General features: G+C 35.2%; 2 protein-coding genes across 3 annotated transcripts; both read left to right on the top strand.

Moving 5' to 3' along the window:
- The first annotated feature begins 10,467 nt into the window (after window positions 1-10,467).
- On the top strand, window positions 10,468-18,804 carry LOC117104066. Of its 2 annotated transcripts, XM_033244724.1 has the most exons (4): window positions 10,468-10,585; window positions 12,224-12,384; window positions 12,941-15,108; window positions 18,760-18,804. In XM_033244724.1, the coding sequence occupies exons 3-4, from the start codon at window positions 12,988-12,990 to the stop codon at window positions 18,763-18,765; spliced, it is 2,127 nt and encodes a 708-aa protein (XP_033100615.1). In that variant the 5' UTR covers window positions 10,468-10,585; window positions 12,224-12,384; window positions 12,941-12,987; the 3' UTR covers window positions 18,766-18,804. The 2 variants fall into 2 exon arrangements, with proteins under 2 accessions (XP_033100615.1, XP_033100614.1); XM_033244723.1 differs by lacking the exon at window positions 18,760-18,804 and having other exon boundaries at window positions 12,941-15,404.
- A 39-nt stretch (window positions 18,805-18,843) lies between these two features.
- Window positions 18,844-21,600, top strand: LOC117104067. Its single transcript, XM_033244725.1, has 2 exons — window positions 18,844-18,917; window positions 19,380-21,600. The coding sequence occupies exon 2, from the start codon at window positions 19,425-19,427 to the stop codon at window positions 21,549-21,551; it is 2,127 nt and encodes a 708-aa protein (XP_033100616.1). The 5' UTR covers window positions 18,844-18,917; window positions 19,380-19,424; the 3' UTR covers window positions 21,552-21,600.
- The last annotated feature ends 1,377 nt before the right edge of the window (window positions 21,601-22,977 follow it).

The following is a 22,977-nucleotide window of genomic DNA, read 5'->3' as shown; positions in this document are numbered from 1 at the left end:
TCTTGTCAGTCGCTTTATTTTTGTTTTCTTTCACATAATATATGTTTATTAAATACAACCTTCCAACTCCTGAGTTCAATGCCTAAAGTAACAAGGCCCCCACCACCTGCACACCCACAGAAAAACGTTTCAGACAGTTTTTATAGACGTAATACATAGGGCCTATATAGACCTATATTTTTTTATGCACAGTCCATATTTTAATGACTTATTGAATAGTGATTTTATTACAATATTGTGTCATTTTGTTACATATTTATTATTTATTAATTAATAATTATGTTCTTAATTGTATGATCATGTATTTTTATGTACATTTCCTTATTTATTTTTTTATTTTCTGTATCGAATTGTAGGCCTATATAACAGTAAATTAATCAATATGCTTTTTTTGAAATAGACGACTTAGATCTACAATCGACTCAACTCTTCTGCACATTCCATCTTGTCGCTTGAAGACTAACGGAGCAAGATCATTTCAAATAGCAGCACCTACTCTTTGTAATAGTTTACCTACAGATGTGAGAAATGCGACATCCTTGGATATATTCAAAACTAAATTAAAATCACACCTTTATACTATATGTTATTAGTTTTTTCTTTCTCTTTTTTATAATATTAGTTAGAATAGATACCGTGCATCATTATGGCACCTGTGAATTATGTTCCGGCCAACCATTGTTTGACAATGGTCTTAAATTGCGGGAGAACGGTGCGATAATGTACGGTTCTTCTGCTATAGTCCTTCGTTCGTTAGCATAGAATCTTTAGTTGGATTTTCTTTTCTTTTTTTATTATTTTATATTAGCGCATTGAGACTTCGGTGTAATGCGCTATAGTAAATCCCACTACATTACATTACATTTTTTATTCAATTTGTTATAGCTAACTTAATTAATTCCTCATTTATTGAATTGTATATTTATACCCATTAATTTATTTTTATTTGCCTAATTTGTACCGTACATTCAAATTGTAATGTGCTGCTAATTTCTTAATTTTATATGTGAATGAATAAAAGATAATCAATATTCTTATTTTATTTTATTTTTATTTTATTTATTTCCAGGCAAGACAATACAGTGCAAAAGATAAGAGAAACAAATGACAAAAAAACAAACAAAAAGCCTGAGGATTACCTAAAGGCGAACTTAATCACTATCTAAAGGCTCTCCAAAACATTAAAAAGAAAAAAATTAAAATCTGAAAAATTCACAATTTATATATGTACAATATAAAAAATATATTCTAATTCTAATGTGTCTTCCTACTTGTATATTTTAACTTTACTCTATATTTGTAATATGTAGTATTCTGGTGTAACATTTTTAATATTAGGCCTATTACTTTTGAAAATATTGTACATTTCAATTTTTCCATAAATTTGCAAAAAAAGTCACCTCTTATCTTGTCTTCCTTTTTATATCGATTTGTACCAGTTTCTAAAAAGATGCCCTTTATACTGTGTTAATTATTGCAGTCTCTTATGATTTTCTATAATAATAGAATATTTAATAAAATATAAAAATGAACACGTGCTTCTGATAGGCCTGATTTAATATTTGTTTTACCAAAATCTTAAAATTGGGTCAGCATGTGTAATAGGTAAGGAATAAATAACGATTTTCCATGACTAGCAGTCCACGAAGCACCAACCACAACATCACTAAAAAAATATTGTCGGCGAAACGTCTGTCGGCGAATTGGTTGTCAGCAAATTTGCTGTCGGCGAAACGTCCAGTCGGCGAAACGTCCTGTCGGCGATATTCGGTGTCGGCGAATTCCGGTGTCGGTGAAAGTTCTTTCGGTCAACTGTCTGTCGGATAAACGTCCGTCGGCAAATGGCATTCGGCGAAATGTCCACGCAACATAAGAACCAGTGTAAAATAGGCTGATTGTGATAAGTATTTATCACTAGTTGCATTTATTTATTTTTGCTCTAAATCGAACGAACCTAAATGCCAGGGGTGCGAAATTGAGAATGCTGAATTCTATGTAGAATTCAGCATCCAAATATCCGATGAAAACTCACTCACTCACTTATAGTAGTTTAATTAAATTACTATAGTGGAACTAATTATCCGCGATAAAGGGAGCATCCGCATTCCTCCCTCCCCCCACCGTCTACGCCCAAAAGGTAATATAAATTGAACTTGAACTTGATATACCTAACCGGCCACACTGAATTCAGCCCTCATCTTCCTCCTCCTTATATTTCGATTTTCCACCCTATTTATTTTGTACCGATGTATTTATTCGAATTAACACAGGGAGTTTATTGTTGAGAAAGGGTGCGTTTATTCTAGGGATGCGTTATTTTTATATTTATTTATATCACTAAAAGTGACTACTTAATAGCCACTTTTAGTAGTTTAATTAAACCACTATAGTGGGACTAATTATCCGTGATAAAGGGAGCATCCGCATTCCTCCCTCCTCCCACCGTCTACGCCCAAAAGGTAATATAAATTGAACTTGAACTTGATATACCTAACCGCCCACACATGAATTCATCCCTCATCTTCCTCCTCCTTATATTTCGATTTTCCACCCTATTTATTTAGCACCGATGTATTTATTCGAATTAACACAGGGAGTGTATTGTTGCGAAAGGGTGCGGATGCGTTATTTTTATATATATTTATATCACTAAAAGTGACTACATAATAGTCACTTTTAGTAGTTTAATTAAACCAATATAGTGGGACTATTTATCCGCGATAAAGGGAGCGTCCGCATTCCTCCCACCGTCTACGCCCATTATGGGCATTATGATAGGTAATATAAATTGAACTTGAACTTGATATACCTAACCGCCCACCCTGAATTCAACCCTCATCTTCCTCCTCCTTATATTTCGATTTTCCACCCTATTTATTTAGTACCGATGTATTTATTCGAATTAACACAGGGCGTTTATTGTTGAGAAAGGGGGCGTTTATTCTAGGGATGCGTTATTTTTATATTTATTTATTATTTTATTTTATTTTATTTATTTACTTTTTTTTAAATGTAAAATGGATAGGTATAAGACGTATACAGGCCAACTCAAATAGGTTACGCCCCTTAATTTCACAACAAATTGTACGTGTGTCACTGCAAGATCATAAACATTTATTGATCCCAACCAGGTTTTTAAAAAAAACATAATTCTACTGGAGAGCACAGAATGTGTTGAGAACGGTGTTGCTTCTATTAGATTTTTTACAGTCATTTAGGGATGGAGGTAGATATTTGAAGAAAATTAAACGCCTCAGGGCGTATATTTAAGGGAGGAGTTTTATTCTAAATGAGGTTCGATCTTCGGGTGTTTATTCGAGGGGGAGTTCATTGAAAGTGTGGCGTTTATTCGAATAAATACAGTATAAAATACGCTTCTTATTAAAACATTGATACAAACGAGTTGTCAGTTATTTCATTCGAAACCAGTGTCAGTATAATCTTAGGTAAGCATGTGGTTAACATAAGCAAGAATTTAGTCCAATGAAACTGTTTATCATCATGATACCTCCCGACGAAAATGGACCCTACCGGCGTCACCACGGCGTCGATCTAACGTGACGTTGTTATGTGGGTGTTTTATAGATTATTGAGAATGTTTGTGTTAATATATTACAGTAATATCACCGAAAAAATAGATAAAATGACAGTTGAATGACCAACAAAGACAACTGAAGACAATATTTCGTCATTAGAAGTTATTTAGCCAAACTTTATTCGAAAAATTAATCTCAAAATCGAGTTGCCGTCCCCGGCGTTGTCAGTGACGTCGTATGATTTGTGTGCAATTTTTACCATTTAACCCCTAAGTAGAAAATAGTTGAGCCATGTAGTACCTTGCAAATCAACCCAGAAATCCGGTAGTTTGTTAATTGTTTATTGGTAGGGTCCCTTCGCTGCCAAAAATAGTTTTTTGGCAGTTGCGTCCCCGGTGACATCGTGAGGGCATGGTGAATGCCGGTTACAATTTGGTGGCACATCGATTGAGTATTTTCATTCATCTGGCCATGTAAGTCAGTGGCGTATTTAGATATCTTTAATGCGGATACTGATGATATTTTTTTGTTAAAAAATAAATTATATAAATATTCAAATTAGATATGAAAAAAATGGTTCGGGTGGTAATCGAACCCACGACCTCCAGGTTATCTAACCAGATGAAAACCACTACAATGCTATCATGATGCGAGTTTTCCTCAAGAAATATCATAGGAGTGATTATTTACTCTACTTGACGTGTTATCGTACCGAACTTAGTACGTCTCCAAATAATAGTCACTAATAAACAAATAAAAAAACACACAAAAAAAAACATGGTCATGGTGTCAAAAGTAAAGAAAAACTTAAATATTCAAAATAATTGTTATCAATAAATATATCTTATGAAGCACTTTACATTGCTTGGGGAAATCCGTCACTGAACAAACATACAACTTATTACAATATCACTCCCTCATTCTAATTCCTATATACATGACTTACAATAGCATTCCTGACCTTTATATACATGACTTACCTTAATATTTGCTTGTTTCGTCTTACATCTGACCGGTAGTCACTGAACAAACATACAACGCATTACAATATCACTCCCTCATTCTAATTCCTATATACATAACTTACCATAGTATTCCTGACCTTTATATACATGACTTACCTTAATATTTGCTTGTTTCGTCTTACATCTGACCGGTAGTATTTAAACCGTTAGTAGCAAGCGTTATTACCTGATGATGACGTGGGACACGTCGAAACATGTCGTTCATGAGTTTCATATACTTCAGTAGATGCATTACTGCATTTGTATATCTTATGTTCTTATTAAATATTCGAAATAATTGTTATGAATGAATATTATTTTAAGTTAAAAAAATGGTTCGGGTGGGAATTGAACCCACGACCTCCAGGTTATCTAGCCAGATGAAAACCTCTACAAATGCTATTTATGATGTGAGTTTGCCTCAAGAAATATAATAGGAGTAATAATTTGCTCTACCTGACCTGTTATCGTACATAACTCAGTACGTCTCCAAATACTGGCCAATAAAAAAATGTTCAAAAAATGGTTCGTGTGGGAATCGAACCCACGACCTCCAGTTTATCTAGCCAAATAAAAAACAACTAAAAATGCTGAGTTTTGCCTCAAGAAATAGGAGTGATTATTTGCCCTACCTGTCGTGTTATTGTACCAAATACTCAGTACGTCCTTAAATACTAGCCAATAATAACAATTTTAGAAAAGGGGGGAAAAACTTGGTTCGTGTGGGAATCGAATCCACGACCTCCAGGTTTACTACCCATGATCCACCATGACATTTGTATTATTATTATTATTAATTAAAATAATAATAATAATAATATTATTATATTATTATTATATTATGGTTATTGAAGTATTTGGTGTAAGCCATTTCGGCCCTTAATTGAATAATAATATAACGTACGATGTAAAAAGTACTCACTATAAATATTTCATGAAGAGATCCGGGACACGGATGAAATATTTATAGTGAGTACATTTTACATCGTACGTTATATTATTATTCAATTAAGGGCCGAAATGGCTTACACAAAATATAGTATGTCGTATATGGCCTTAACAGCAGTGAATAGGTAGATGCAAGCGACAGATGCAAAATAATCGATTATTATTATTGTTATATTTTTATTAATTATATATTAATTCATTATTATTACTTTTTATTGTTAAATTATTGTTATTAAAATATTATTATTGCTATTATTATTTTGCATACTGTTAGGTATAGGCTGACGTTACTACAGTAACTCAATTTACTAGATAAATTCTTATACAGTATTTGTTTATTTACATTTTTGTAAACTTTGAATAACACAGACAGATAATTATTAAATAAAAAGTTGATTGACAGTTAAATTTCATGTTGATTTTGAATTTTGCTTGTAGCCTATGACAGTGTGGTGGTGATGATTGTTAATTTCAGTACAGTATAATAATGGTTAAAAACAATTTAATTAAACAATAAAGAAATGCCAAAATCCTCTGATTCCCTTCGGAGACTGGGTATTTGTTTTAAAAAAAATGTCACAGATCTTAATGCCAACAATTCTTTCTTGTATGTAATTGCATGATAAGCCTACATAGAAATACTGTATACGCAATAACAAATATAAAACACAAACATTGAAGTGTTGCATGACCATTGTGAAATGTACCACCTCTTTTCATCATTATTACTTTGTCAATGTTTTTATCATATTACTTAATGAAGATTAACAACCTTGCTTAACAATAATAGCAACATTGTAATACATTAGAGTACAGTAATAATATTACAATAATAATTAAATAATATTATTGATAATTATTATTATTATTATTCTCACTGTTCACAAATGTATCTATGGTTTTTCTCCAAACTACTTCATCTGTACATTTCATTATACCACGTCACAACAAGAGAATTGGAGGCTTTTCATTTCCTTGTTATGCTTCTAAGCTTTGGAATAATCTTCCAACTGACCTTAGAGATATCTCCGAACCTAATCTTTTTAAACGTGCACTCAAGACTTACCTGCTTGCCTAACTCTCTTTTTGCTGCTTTTTTCTTTTTCATTTTGTGTTTTTTTATTGTTGTAATCTGTTTATTTGTGTGCCTGTACTACTGTGATGCTTCAGGTTCCTGAATAATGACTGATTTTATGCCTACCATTGTTTTCCTGAATTATTGAGGCTTGGCTTGCGCTTCATAACCGCAAGGTTAAAGTTGGTGATATGTCCTGATGTCGACCACCCTAGAGTCACTATCACACAGGCGTAGATCCCGGGGGGGATATATCCCCCAATATTTGAGTGTGGGAATCGAACACACAACCACCAGGTTTGCTATTCATTATCCACCATCAACTAAACTGCCTTAAAAAATGGTTCGTGTGGGAATCAAACACACAACCACCAGGTTTTGCTATTCATTATCCACCATCAACTAAATTGCCTTAAAAAAAATTGGTTTGTGTGAGAATCGAACACACAACCTCCAGGTTTGCTATTCATTATCCACCATCAACTAAACCGCCTTAAAAATAAAAATTTAAAAAAAAATAAATAAAAAATTGATTCGTGTGGGAATTGAACACTCAACCATCAGGTTTCTCGTAACATGTCTACCTTTTTTCTAATTTGCATAATGAATTTTTCAAACATTTTTGTCTATTTAAAAAAAAGTGCGTAAGTTATGGAGATGGTAACAATCAAAAATCGATTATAAATTTAATTCTGCATTTTTAGACAAAAAAATAAACCCTCTTGGCCCACGGCCCATTTTTGACACCATGACCATGCGTAATATTAACCTGCAGTGTATATATACGAAGATTTTTTTTTCAGTAGGATCAGAGTTGACTAACTGGTACTTGGTGTGGTGCTAGGTTTATCGCATTTATGGCTTACGGGTTGCGGTTTACCTCCCTCCGTTTAGTCATGCTGGATCAGGGGTAGTAAACTCAACGATCGTGGGTTCGATTCCCACACGGGGCAAGTTTTTTTAATTTTTTTTTATTTCTTAAGGTCGTGGGTTCAATTCCCACACGAGTCAGTTTTTTTTGTTTTTTTTTTTAAGGCAGTTTAGTTGATGGTGGATAATGAATAGCAAACATGGAGGTTGTGTGCTCGATTCCCACACGAACCAATTTGTTTTCCTTTGATGGTGGATAATGAATGTATTGTACTCGTTGATGACGTCGCGAAATAATAACAAACAACAACGTGTCATGTCCGAGCCTAGGACGTCATGGAAGCTCACTGGCTCCTGTGTAATTCATGTTGAGCCAACTGCTGACGAAAAGGTTACAATCTTTTCAGAGATAAGCTGGAAGCAAATTTTAGACAGTGCCCATCAATGGAAGGATTTTCATACTGAGGAATGGAAGTTAGCGAAGTCCTTGGCTTGATTAACCGTTTTTCTTCGATCGTCGCTTCCAACCGTCTAGGCGCGTCTAGCCTAAAGAGGGCCTACATAGCAGGTCGAGATCCATGAAAAGTCGTATATAAAGATGTGGGTTATACCCACATCTTTATATTTGCACAAGAAATTAAAATTGTTTATTGAGCAGATTAATCACATTGATAAACAATTGTACTACATTCGGCTGATGCATCCCCTTGAGTTTTATTTCATACTTTTATCGGCGCATTAAGATACAGTAAATTGTACACTACTAAAATCTACAGTAGAACTCCTCCTTTGGGACACACCTATTCAGGAGACACCCTCTATTAAAGAGACACTTTTCCGTGAAACGAGGGGCGATATAGGCCTATCTTTTAACACTGCGGCCAACGCCTATTAAGGGGACACCCTATTAAGGGGACGGGGACACCTTCTGAGTGTACCAAATGGTCAAATAACCCCTATTAAGGAGACACTTATTTTTTTTTCTATTGTACCACAACAAATACAAAAGTCTCAAAATGAGAAAAAATTCACTAAACTTTAAATATTGACACATTTAGAGCAATTTATCACTTTTCTAACTATTATCACCTTTCTACTGCTGTTGGTGAGCTTTTGATAGACTACGTATTAATAATAATAATAATAATAATAATAATAATAATAATTTAACTGAAATTTCAAAAAGAATTTTAAACGAAGTAAAATAATCCGTCTTTATTTTGGTAGTAGTTTGGTGTGTTTAAGTATTTTCATGGTTTGTTGTGTTGCTTGTATCTGTGTAAGTAGTGTTCTGTTCTCTCCTCTTATTGATTTGATTGGATTTTGTATTTTGAAGAATTTGTCCAATTTTTATTGACTTTATTTTAATTATTCTGGTATATGTACCAAATATGAACTAATTATTTTTAATGAAATTGTTGTATTGTTTTATAGTTATTACTTAACGTGTTATCGTACCGAATTCAGTACGTCTCCAAATACTAGTCATTAATAAAAATGAATGACCTACAAAAACAACTGAAGACAGTAGTTCATCATTAGAAATTATTTAGTATAACTTTATTTGGAAAATTTTTCTCGAAGTCGAGTTGCCGTCCCCGGCGTTTTCAGTGACGTCGTATTATTTGTGTGCGATTTTTACCAATTAACTCCTAAGTAAAAAATAGTTGAGCCATGTAGTACCTTGCAAATTAACTCAGAAACCCGGTAGTTTGTTGATTGTTTATTGGTAGCGTCCTTTCGCTGCCAAAAATAGTTTTTTGGCAGTTGCGTCCCCAGTGACATCGTGAGGGCATGGTGAAGGCTGGTTACGATTTGGTGGCACATCGATTGAGTATTTTCATTCATCTGGCCATGTAAGTCAGTGGCGTATCTAGATGACTTGGGGGCGAAGGTGGAGAGGGGGATCGGTGATCAGTTGAGGGGCGCTAATTTGCAAAATAAGGTGATTTTTAACTACATGACCGTGATTTTTTTAGGTGGGGGGGGGGTGGGGCGAGCAATTTTCGTGGGGGCTCCGGGAGTAGATACGCCACTGATGTAAGTACAGATTCATGCTTATATTTTACACATTTTTATAGCTTATGGTGATATCAATTTAATAATTAGACAAAGACCATGCAAGTTTACCCATACACTTAAATTAGTGTAGAAAACCTAGATGACGTCGGTACGATGTTTCTTTAAAAAAATAACAATTACGATGAATATTCTCAGGATTCTATTATTAGTATTTCATTCATATATAAATAGTAAATAGGAAGAAAGTATTATCGTGCATGGTAGGAAGGTAAAACGTTCCCAACGTCAACACAGAGAGAGGTACGTAGCGTCCCGAGTGTCATGTGTACGTCGTGAAATCAGGAAGTGATTGAAGATAATTTCGTACGTGTCGTCTTGATCCAAATTAGTAATGCCGGGGCAATAGTTGATAGTAAGTAACAGACAATGAATATCCACATAATTGTTGATTGCAGGGACCTATGATTAATCCTGGTGTAATTAATCCTGGTGCTTTCTAAGACGGAGTCGACGTTAACGTAAATAAAACTCTAAAAAAAAAAACCTTTCCAAAAGCATGTTTGCATACATTTTTATATTATTTGAAACATCTTACTTGAATCTATTATACTGTATATGATGATGGTGATCAAGCGTACAGATTTCTTTAAAAATACAAAGACAGCGTGGTGTCCCTGTTCATTTTTGCATACGTATTTGTGACATAGTTTTATGTACCGTACGCCTTTCTAAGTTTTGTCCCAGTTTTGTGACTGTCGAAAATAAATCGCTTTATTTCTCTTACTCAGATTTACATAAAATTTCGAAATGATTAAAGTGTCGGTAGATGTAAAGGCTATCACTGTAACGTTACGCAGTTTTTTCTTTGGGTTGGTGCAAATTTGTGGAGAGTGGACAAAATGGCTGGTGAAAGATAAGGTGCAAGCACTGCTGAGGTTAGGTGAGCGTACCCCCTCGCGCTCAGACACGTTTGATAATTTGTGGTTAGTTAATCGATTCTGATGGTAATATGGGCATACTAAACTTTTTCAGTGGCGGACAGGAAATAAGGTGGGGCTTATAGGGAGAGATTTTCACAGATGGCGGATTTATAGGCCTACTACCTAAGCACCAGCATGGTTGGGGCTGAGGTAAGAAAATAATAATATTAGTAATATTAGAAAAATCATGTTTACAGTACATTTTTATACACCGTAACACACGTTACTTACCGATTTAGATACCATATCTTCATTGGAGGTTGTTTTCTGTTCCCCCCACCAATCCCAGCGCGCCCCTTACCTCTCAGTTTTCATACTTAGTTTTTTCTTGCAGTAATATCCTTTGGCGATAACGGTGTCATGACGATGACGACAGCGATGTTGGTAGCGTTGATGGTATTGACGGGGATTGTGTTCATAGTGGTGGTAATGATGATGATGATGATGATGATGATGATGAGGATGATGATGATTATGGTGATGATGACAATAATTATGATAATGATGTCAATGATTATAATGATGGATGATGGTTGTGGTAGTGATATAGGCCTAATGCTAATGCTCAATGGCAATGAGGGTGATGATAATGGTGGTGCTTATGATAAAGATTATGGTGATGATAATGATGATAGTGATGAGGATAGTGATGATGAATGATAATGCTGATGATGATGATGATGATGATGATGATAATGATGATGATGATGATGATGATGATGATGATGAAGATGATGATGATGACGATGACGATGACGATTTTTGTCGGTATGAAGGAGAGTAGTATCGCTGCATATAAAAAGTTAATTGCAACACAACATATTGGATAACACAGACTCTAAAAGCTTAAAATATCAAATTAAACTTCACTCCTGGATGTTTGCAAACTGTCAACACTATATAAATGGAACGAATGTTTGATCGATTGAAACACTATCACATTATCTGCACGCAATGATTAATAACATGTATACGAACTTAAATCATTCGATAAATTTCTGCAAATCAAGCTGTGAGCTTATTTTTAATTTTTACTTTGGGAGAACGTGTTTACATCTGTGCATTTGTTCACTGGGCACTACTACATACTGACCTTTGACCACGATTTTCAACAAAAAGATATCGTCATTGGTTGTGGGAAACCAATCGTTGTATTTCTTGTAGTTGGGACTTTTCTTTATTTTTAAATTACTATTATATTTATTTCCTCCATAAAAATATATAAATATATACACAGGGACATACAATAAAAAACGACAATACAAAATTAAAACATTAAAATTTAAAGAAAAAGAAAATCCATTGAAACAACGAGTATCATATTGCTGGTGAGTGGGGAGGCGGGCATACCAAACGGAACGGAGTTCCTGTACAATAAATGTTTGAAATCCACAAGCACTCATCAGCAAAACGTATAGTCATACACGATTTTAAAAAAACAGTTATATGAATGATTCCTTAACATATTTCTTAAATATTCAAATTTCCATTACGCACAGGTAAAGGAAGGCAATTCCAACAGATAATAATTCTATGACAAAAAGAATGAGCAAGTCGTTGCATCGGGGATTTCTATTACAAAGAGTAGGATATTCTTTTTTTACATTAAGGATGAAATCAGTTTACCGTGTAAACTTTTGAATACAAAGTCGAATTCTAGAATTGATAAGAAAAGTTAATCATTTCTGATCAGATATTTTATTCCTTTTACCGTGTAAACATATTGGTGGTGTCATGCGCTACCATTCAAATTTATGTTATGTCTTCTTGTGTGTTTAATGATAACAGGATCAAACAAACAAATCCAAATCTATGCATTACTGTCTATTCCTTTTGTGGCTGTCATTCGTTGCTGTCTCTCTGTGAACACCCATTGCCTTACTCTCTTTCTCCTGAAATCTGTCAGCATATAAATCAAGGAGGTGCATTGCTGTTTGCTGCTAGAAGAGGTAACTAATCATCATCATTACCTTCATCATCATTATCATCATCATCATCATCATCATCATCCTCATCATCATTATCATCATCACCATCACCATCACCATCATCTCATCATCATCATAATCACCATCATCACCATCACCATCATTTTTCTTTATAACATAATTGTTTATTCAGATATAATTCGATTTAGTACACACAGTAATAATTGATAAGAAATCTAAATTGTTTGTGAATATAGTCCTGACTATTTACATATACACACATTGGATAAAAAAAAACTAAACTAAATCACGTTGAACCTAATACATAATCATCACTTATTGATTCATTTATCATTCATTCAGGAATTCAATCATTCATTCATTAATTTATTCATTTATTCTTTCATTCATTCACTAACTTATTCATTCATTCATATATGCCTTCATTCATTCAATAATTCATTCATTCGCTAAGTCATTCATTCATTCATTTGCTAAATTAATTACAAATTCATTATATTATTATTATTATTATTATTATTATTATTATTATTATTTTTATTATTATATTTTTCAGCTGCGTCATTTATAGATCGTATACCTGTTATATAAGTTGCAACAAGTATGGCAGACGACGCCGAGAAGAGACCGGTACGTCTGTTGATCGATGAACTGGCCATTGCATCAGTTCGAATCAGAACACTTGGTAGATTGGCAAAGACATCGATATTTGCGATTGAACAGGAGCTATTCAGCTCCATCTTTAAAAGATCCATAAACATGCCACTGAACGTCTATCTGACAGGAAGTCGTTACGAAGGTATGCCTCTCGAGATCTTTAACGATATTGACGAAATGGTAAATTTTCGAGAAAGTCCGGTTGTACTGTGGAAGTGCCCAGAAAAAGGAGAAATGCACGAAGGCAGATATGTGATTGCTGAGCAAGTTTTAAATCAGCCAGCATTTCTGAGGATTAAGAAAGCAAATACAGAATGCTTAAACATGGACATTACTATTGATAACAATGGATATTTGAAGTCCTCCGATTTCACTACACCTTATAATACTCTTATCAATAATACCTCTAAACGTCAAATGTATCTAACGGGTCCCGCGTTAACGACACATATTCCAATGGTGCTGGTGGGACGGAAAGACATTCCACACTATGGCGGTTCTTTATCAAGGGATGTAGTCCAGTGTTTGAAATGTCAGTCTTGGCCGTCTATTACCAAATCATTTTTTAACCGAGAAAGACCAGCTAATTGGCCATCACAGGAGTTGCTAAAAAAGATATCACACCTAGACTGTCTTGTAGTTGCCGTTGGTCATCCAAGTAGCACACAGAGAGATATTGAATGGAGACTTTCGTTTTCCGTAGCCGAGACAAAGCTTAGTCATGAAATTTTCCAGCCCTATTTTGAATGCATGGTGGTTCTGAAAGACATCAAGAACAGGTATATTAAGTACGATAAGCGTATCAAACATACGCCATTTTGCTCGTATTTCATCAAGACTGCATGTTTCTGGACGTGCGAAAGATTCTCACATAAAGATCACAGAACCATGGATTTAATTAGGAAAGTGTTAAACTGGCTCGTTGATTGCTATCAACGAAGAGTACTGCCTCACTATTTTATCCCCGAACAGAACATGATTGGTCATCTCTCAAGAGAGGACTGCGACGGAGTAATTGCAACATTGTCTGAAATTGACAGAGATCTTTGGAAGATGGTGATGTCGAGTTTCATGTTTAAAGGTCTTCCAATGAACGTTGATATTATTAACTCCCTGTGTGACAACCTAGGGATCGATGGAATTAAGGTGGAAACAGATTGTGCAACACTGGAGCAAAGTCTTTTGAAACATCCCAGAGCACGAGATGAAATTGTAAAGACTATTTCTAAGCTACTTCCAAATAGTTTCGCATTTGAACTAGTTAAGTATTTGACAATCTGTGATTCCACAAGTGAGAACCCACTTAGAAGCTTAATATTATTATTAATTGGAATATTGGACCAGGGATGTCTTTCTTTGGATATTTTGAAGATCCCAGAAACATTTATTCTACCGATTGTAGAAAAAATTGAAGATATTGTACCGATGGGGTATGGGAAAACATTCAATACGTGTTTGTACCGTTCTCTAGGAACAATGTATGCTCATTTAGTAATGTACTTAGAAAGGCGAGGTGTTTGTATCCCTGATCTGTATCAAGATAAAGTATTACATTACTACTCCCTGGGAAACACAATGTACTTTCCCAACGAAGAATTAAGCGACCAAGGAATTGGTACACTAGTTTTAGTACTGAAGTATTATTATTTAAAGCGCGACTTCCGATCCGCCAAAGGTTTACTGAAAAAGTATGAACCTTCACTTTGTGTTGTGAAAAAACACACCTCGTTCATGTGCCGATTATCTAATATCATAATAAAATTTGAAAATAAGATGTATTTTGCATTCGGCGCATGGGCAGTGGATCAGAATGTTCACCAACTTGTCATCGAACTCCGCAAACTTTACATTCATCCTGTTGCACTGGCTTTTTACATACAGGCCAGGGTGTCATTAGAAGATGGCGACGCAGAAACAGTATCTAGGGCCGTGAAAAGCATGGAAGATTCTTTGAAGACGACTTCAGTAGAACTCGTTAGTGATTGCACACGGTTATTAATTGGTGTTATAAAAACTTTAATTTGCATTAGGGAATTACCTTTTATAGGTGTACAGGATATAAATAAGATTTGAAAAGCATCCAATAGTGCGTTACCAAAACGCCGTATACAACAGGGCAGTAGGCAGACAGAAGAACAACCCCAGAGGCAACCTAGACGCTGAGGGCCGGGTTGTCAGAAAACTATATCGGTGTTGTGGGAATAAGATAAAATAATATGGCGGTATTTACAGTTTCAGACGAGCCAAGTGCTGTACAAGATACCTCATTTAAAAACAATGATAGAAATTAGCTCCTAAATGTCATCTTTTCGATATTTTACATTAAATAAATTGAGTCAAGTGTTTTTATTGTAGAATTAGGACTATCAGTTTTATGGTGCTCTTTATTTCTCTACAATTTTGTCATTTGGGAGGTGAATGTGGATTTTCAATTTCCATAACCCCATCTTTTAAAACTGGAATGATAAAGCTGTCCTCATGTATTACCGTAAAACCCCAAATTGAAGCCCTGGGCTTCTTCTTCTTCTTCTTCTTTTTTTTTTTTTTTTTTTTTTGCGAACTTTAGATGGGCTTCTTTTCGAGATGGGCTTCTTTTCGAAGCTACTTTTGCAAAGTAAACAGGGGGCTTCAACTCGAGATGGGCTTCACATCGAGATTAAGCCCATTTGGCTTCAATTCGAGGTTTTAAGGTATGTGTAAAATATTCTGATACTACACTTTCTGAAATAGTGCACTTGTGAAAATGAGTACGCCGCGGTACTCATTTTCACAAAGAAATACAGACAACTGGTTAGCTAACAATTATGTCAATGTTACATGAACACCTGGGAAGGAATTGCAATCACGTTGTTACCTAACAAACGTCTGTACTGTATGGGGGAGAAGCTGCTGATGTACTGTGTAGTGGGGGACGATGAGGCATAAGACTAGGCCTAGGCATAACTAAGACAGTGGAATTATATGTGATAGAAAGTACACTTTCGGAAGAAATAAATTAAAATAAGAAAAAAAAATAACTAAGAATAATTCATTTGCAGAGGTACCTTATTGCTGCGAAGCAGCCAATTCATATTCTTGAGAGCAATATGACCGTGATTTTTTTAGGTGGGGGGGAGGTGGGGCGAGCAATTTTCGTGGGGGCTCCGGGAGTAGATACGCCACTGATGTAAGTACAGATTCATGCTTATATTTTACACATTTTTATAGCTTATGGTGATATCAATTTAATAATTAGACATGCAAGTCTACCCATACACTTGAATACACATGAATATTCTCAGAATTATATTATTAGTATTTCATTCATATACAAATAGTAAATAGGAAGAAAGTATTATCGTGCATGGTAGGAAGGTAAAACGTTCCCAACGTCAACACAGAGAGAGATACGTAGCGTCCCGAGTGTCATGTGCACGTCGTGAAATCAGGAAGTGATTGAAGATAATTTCGTACGTGTCGTCTTGATCCAAATTAGTAATGCCGGGGCAATAGTTGATAGTAAGTAACAGACAATGAATATCATAATTGTTGAATGCAGGGACCTATGATTAATCCTGGTGTAATTAATCCTGGTGCTTTCTACGACGGAGTCGACGTTAACGTAAATGAAACTCGAAAAAAAATTTTCCAAAAGCATGTTTGCATACATTTTTATATTATTTGAAACATCTTACTTGAATCTATTATACTGTATATGATGATGGTGATCAAGCGTACAGATTTCTTTAAAAATACAAAAACAGCGTGGTGTCCCTGTTCATTTTTGCATACGTATTTGTGACATAGTTTTATGTACCGTACGCCTTTCTAAGTTTTGTCCCAGTTTTGTGACTGTCGAAAATAAATCGTTTTATTTCTCTTACTCAGATTTACATAAAATTTCGAAATGATTAAAGTGTCGGTAGATGTAAAGGTTATCACTGTAACGTTACGCAGTTTTTTCTTTGGGTTGGTGCAAATTTGTGGAGAGTGGACAAAATGGCTGGTGAAAGATAAGGTGCAAGCACTGCTGAGGTTAGGTGGGCGTACCCCCTCGCGCTCAGACATGTTTGATAATTTGTGGTTAGTTAATCGATTCTGATGGTAATATGGGCATACTAAACTTGTTCAGTGGCGGACAGGAAATAAGGTGGGGCTTATAGGGAGAGATTTTCACAGATGGCGGATTTATAGGCCTACTACCTAAGCCCCAGCATGGTTGGGGCTGAGGTAAGAAAATAATAATATTAGTAATATTAGAAAAATCATGTTTACAGTACATTTTTATACACCGTAACACACGTTACTTACCGATTTAGATACCATATCTTCATTGGAGGTTGTTTCCTGTTCCCCCCACCCACCCCAGCGCGCCCCTTACCTCACAGTTTTCATACTTAGTTTTTTCTTGCAGTAATATCCTTTGACGATGACGATGTCATGACAATGACGACAGCGATGTTGGTAGCGTTGATGGTATTGACGGGGATTGTGTTCACAATGGTGGTAATGATGATGATGATGATGATGAGGATGATGATGATTAAGGTGATGATGACAATAATTATGATAATGATGTCAATGATTATAATGATAGATGATGGTTGTGGTAGTGATATAGGCCTAATGCTAATGCTCAATGGCAATGATGGTGATGATAATGGTGGTGCTTATGATAAAGATTATGGTGATGATAATGATGATAGTGATGAGGATAGTGATGATGAATGATAATGCTGATGATGATGATGATGATGATGATGATGATGATGATGATGATAATGATGATGATGATGATGATGATGATGAAGATGATGATGATGACGATGACGATTTTTGTCGGTATGAAGGAGAGTAGTATCGCTGCATATAAAAGTTAATTGCAACACAACATATTGGATAACACAGATTCTAAAAGCTTAAAATATCAAATTAAACTTCACTCCTGGATGTTTGCAAACTGTCAACACTATATAAATGGAACGAATGTTTGATCGATTGAAACACTATCACATTATCTGCACGCAATGATTAATAACATGTATACGAATTTAATTCATTCGATAAATTTCTGCAAATCAAGCTGTGAGCTTATTTTCAATTTTTACTTCGGGAGAACGTGTTTACATCTGTGCATTTGTTCACTGGGCACTACTAGATACTGACCTTTGACCACGATTTTCAACCAAAAGATATCGACATTGGTTGTGGGAAACCAATCGTTGTATTTCTTGTAGTTGGGACTTTTCTTTATTTTTAAATTACTATTATATTTATTTCCTCCATAAAAATATATAAATATATACACAGGGACATACAATAAAAAACGACAATACAAAATTAAAACATTAAAATTTAAAGAAAAAGAAAATCCATTGAAACAACGAGTATCATATTGCTGGTGAGTGGGGAGGCGGGCATACCAAACGGAACGGAGTTCCTGTACAATAAATGTTTGAAATCCACAAGCACTTATCAGCAAAACGTATAGTCATACACGATTAAAAAAAAACAGTTATATGAATGATTCCTTAACATATTTCTTAAATATTCAAATTTCCATTACGCACAGGTAAAGGAAGGCAATTCCAACAGATAATAATTCTATGACAAAAAGAATGAGCAAGTCGTTGCATCGGGGATTTCTATTACAAAGAGTGGGATATTCTTTTCTTACATTAAAAAACTTTAATTTGCATTAGGGAATTACCTTTTATAGGTGTACAGGATATAAATAAGATTTGAAAAGCATCCAATAGTGCGTTACCAAAACGCCGTATACAACCTGTCTCTTATACACATCTAGATGTGTATAAGAGACAGGCCTTACTCTCTTTCTCCTGAAATCTGTCAGCATATAAATCAAGGAGGTGCATTGCTGTTTGCTGCTAGAAGAGGTAACTAATCATCATCATTATCTTCATCATCATTATCATCATCATCATCATCCTCATCATCATCATCATCATCACCATCACCATCACCATCATCTCATCATCATCACCATCATTTTTCTTTATAACATAATTGTTTATTCAGGATATAATTCGATTTAGTACACACAATAATAATTGATAAGAAATCTAAATTGTTTGTGAATATAGTCCTGACTATTTACATATACACACATTGGATAAAAAAAACTAAACTAAATCACGTTGAACCTAATCATTCATTCATTAATTTATTCATTTATTCTTTCATTCATTCACTTACTTATTCATTCATTCATATATGCCTTCATTCATTCAATAATTCATTCATTCGCTAAGTCATTCATTCATTCATTTGCTAAATTAATTACAAATTCATTATATTATTATTATTATTATTATTATTATTATTATTATATTTTTCAGCTGCGTCATTTATAGATCGTATACCTGTTATAAGTTGCAACAAGTATGGCAGACGACGCCGAGAAGAGACCGGTACGTCTGTTGATCGATGAACTGGCCATTGCATCAGTTCGAATCAGAACACTTGGTAGATTGGCACAGACATCGATATTTGCGATTGAACAGGAGCTATTCAGCTCCATCTTTAAAAGAGTCATAAACATGCCACTGAACGTCTATCTGACAGGAAGTCGTTACGAAGGTATACCTCTCGGGATCTTTAACGATACTGACGAAATGGTAAATTTTCGAGAAAGTCCGGTTGTACTGTGGAAGTGCCCAGAAAAAGGAGAAATGCACGAAGGCAGATATGTGATTGCTGAGCAAGTTTTAAATCAGCCAGCATTTCTGAGGATTAGGAAAGCAAATACAGAATGCTTAAACATGGACGTTACTATTGATAACAATGGATATTTGAAGTCCTCCGATTTCACTACACCTTATAATACTCTTATCAAAAATACCTCTAAACGTCAGATGTATCTAACGGGTCCCGCGTTAACGACACAATCTCCAATGGTGCTGGTGGGACGTTCAGACATTGCACACTATGGCGGTTATTTATCAAGGGATGTAGTCCAGTGTTTGAAATGTCAGTCTTGGCCGTCTATCACCAAATCATTTTTTAACCGAGAAAGACCGGCTAATTGGCCATCACAGGAGTTGCTAAAAAAGATATCACACCTAGACTGTCTTGTAGTTGCCGTTGGTCATCCTAGTAGCACACAGAGAGATATTGAATGGAGACTTTCGTTTTCCGTAGCCGAGACAAAGCTTAGTCATGAAATTTTCCAACCCTATTTTGAATGCATGGTGGTTCTGAAAGACATCAAGAACAGGTATATTAAGTACGATAAGCGTATCAAGCATACGCCATTTTGCTCGTATTTCATCAAGACTGCATGTTTCTGGACGTGCGAAAGATTCTCACATAAAGATCACAGAACCATGGATTTAATTAGGAAAGTGTTAAGCTGGCTCGTTGATTGCTATCAACGAAGAGTACTGCCTCACTATTTTATCCCCGAACAGAACTTGATTGGTCATCTATCAAGAGAGGACTGCGACGGAGTAATTTCAACATTGTCTAAAATTGACAGAGATCTTTGGAAGATGGTGATGTCGAGTTTCATGTTCAAAGGTTTTTCAATGAACGTTGATATTATTAACTCCCTGTGTGACAACCTAGGGATCGATGGAATTAAGGGGGAAACAGATTGTGCAACACTGGAGCAATGTCTTTTGAAACATCCCAGAGCACGAGATGAAATTGTAAAGACTATTTCTAAGCTACTTCCAAATAGTTTCGCATTTGAACTAGTTAAGTATTTGACAATCAGTGAATCCACAAGTGAGAAGCCACATAAAAGCTTAATATTATTATTAATTGAAAAATTGGACCAGGGATGTCTTTCTTTGGATATTTTGAAGATCCCAGAAACATTCATTCTACCGATTGTAGAAAAAATTGAAGATATTGTACCGATGGGGTATGGGAAAACATTCAATACGTATTTGTACCGTTCTCTAGGAACAATGTATGCTCATTTAGTAATGTACTTAGAAAGGCGAGGTGTTTGTATCCCTGATCTGTATCAAGATAAAGTATTACATTACTACTCCCTGGGGAACACAATGTACTTTCCCAACGAAGAATTAAGCGACCAAGGAATTGGTACACTAGTTTTAGTACTGAAGTATTATTATTTAAAGCGCGACTTCCGATCCGCCAAAGGTTTACTTAACAAGTATGAACCTTCACTTTGTGTTGTGAAAAAACACACCTCGTTCATGTGCCGATTATCTAATATCATAATACAATTTGAAAATAAGATGTATTTTGCATTCGGCGCATGGGCAGTGGATCAGAATGTTCATCAACTTGTCATCGAACTCCGCAAACTTTACATTCATCCTGTTGCACTGGCTTTTTACATACAGGCCAGGGTGTCATTAGAAGATGGCGACGCAGAAACAGTATCTAGGGCCGTGAAAAGCATGGAAGATTCTTTGAAGACGACTTCAGTAGAACTCGTTAGTGATTGCACACGGTTATTAATTGGTGTTATAAAAACTTTAATTTGCATTAGGGAATTACCTTTTATAGGTGTACAGGATATAAATAAGATTTGAAAAGCATCCAATAGTGCGTTACCAAAACGCCGTATACAACAGGGCAGTAGGCAGACAGAAGAACAGAAGAACAACCCCAGAGGCAACATAGACGCTGAGGGCCGGGTTGTCAGAAAACTATATCGGTGTTGTGGGAATAAGATAAAATAATATGGCGGTATTTACAGTTTCAGACGAGCCAAGTGCTGTACAAGATACCTCATTTAAAAACAATGATAGAAATTAGCTCCTAAATGTCATCTTTTCGATATTTTACATTAAATAAATTGAGAACAATCAAGTGTTTTTATTGTAGAATTAGGACAATCACTTTTATGGTGTCCTTTATTTCTCTACAATTTTGTCATTTGGGAGGTGAATGTGGATTTTCAATGCTAACCCCATCTTTTAAAACCGGAATTATAAAGCTGTCCTCATGTATTACCGTAAAACCCCAAATTTTTTGGCGAACTTTAGATGGGCTTCTTTTCGAGATTGGCTTCTTTTCAAGATGGTCTTCTTTTTGAGGCTACTTTTGCAAAGTAAACAAGGGGCTTCAACTCGAGATGGGCTTCACATCGAGATTAAGCCCATTTGACTTCAATTCGAGGTTTTAAGGTATGTGTAAAATATTCTGATACTACACTTTCTGAAATAGTTATCATTATGTATCCAAATATCTTACGGTATATCGTTTATTAGGATTATGAATTGTACATTTCCTGTTTTGCTTATGTCAAAATTAGTCCATAATTTGCAGAAATAAATTCTGTTCATTCACAGAGTGGTAGTTAAAGATAGAGTTGTCGAATGAATTTAATGCCAAATGAACATAAGGAAGGCCGAATGAACATACCCACTATTTTGTTTTTAAATAAGGCTGGTCGGGATTTTAAATTTTTGTTTTATACTAATCTTATTATTTGTTTTTTGTTTCTTTTTTTTTTCTCTCATGATCGAGTGTACGGTATTGCTTCACATTTAGGTCAATAAAAACTTCATTGCCCTAACTGTAAAGCTGTGCAAACATTTTTTAGTCGACGTAACATTTGTGTTAAATTCGGTTTAAATATGTTGCGTCTACACAGGGGTGTTCTTTTTACCACTCTTATGCTGTATACAAATAATTTGCATGCTGTTTTTCCGCATGACAATAATGTCAAAAATGTTTCAAATGGAGAACAAATTTCTACGGAAGCAGTCAACTCGGCCACAAGTCAACTCGGCTACAGTCAACTAGGCCACAAGTCAACACGGCCACAAATCAACTCGGCCACAAAAAGTTCGGCTACAGTCAACTCGGCCACAAGTTAACTCGGCCACAAGTCAACTCGGCCACAAAGTCAACTCGGCCACAAGTTAACTCTTGTGGCCGAGTTGGATCGAATTCATTTCTACGTATCAAAAACCCAGCACTGAGAAGATGTGGTTACAAAAATGGCGGTTT

Source organism: Anneissia japonica, unplaced genomic scaffold (assembly GCF_011630105.1).
Source record: "Anneissia japonica isolate Jap-2015-1 unplaced genomic scaffold, ASM1163010v1 scaffold287778_len1315358_cov176, whole genome shotgun sequence".
Classification (NCBI taxonomy): Eukaryota; Metazoa; Echinodermata; class Crinoidea; order Comatulida; family Comatulidae; genus Anneissia; species Anneissia japonica.
The sequence above is the reverse complement of the archived record's forward strand: the minus strand, read 5'-3'. Positions and strand labels throughout refer to the sequence as shown.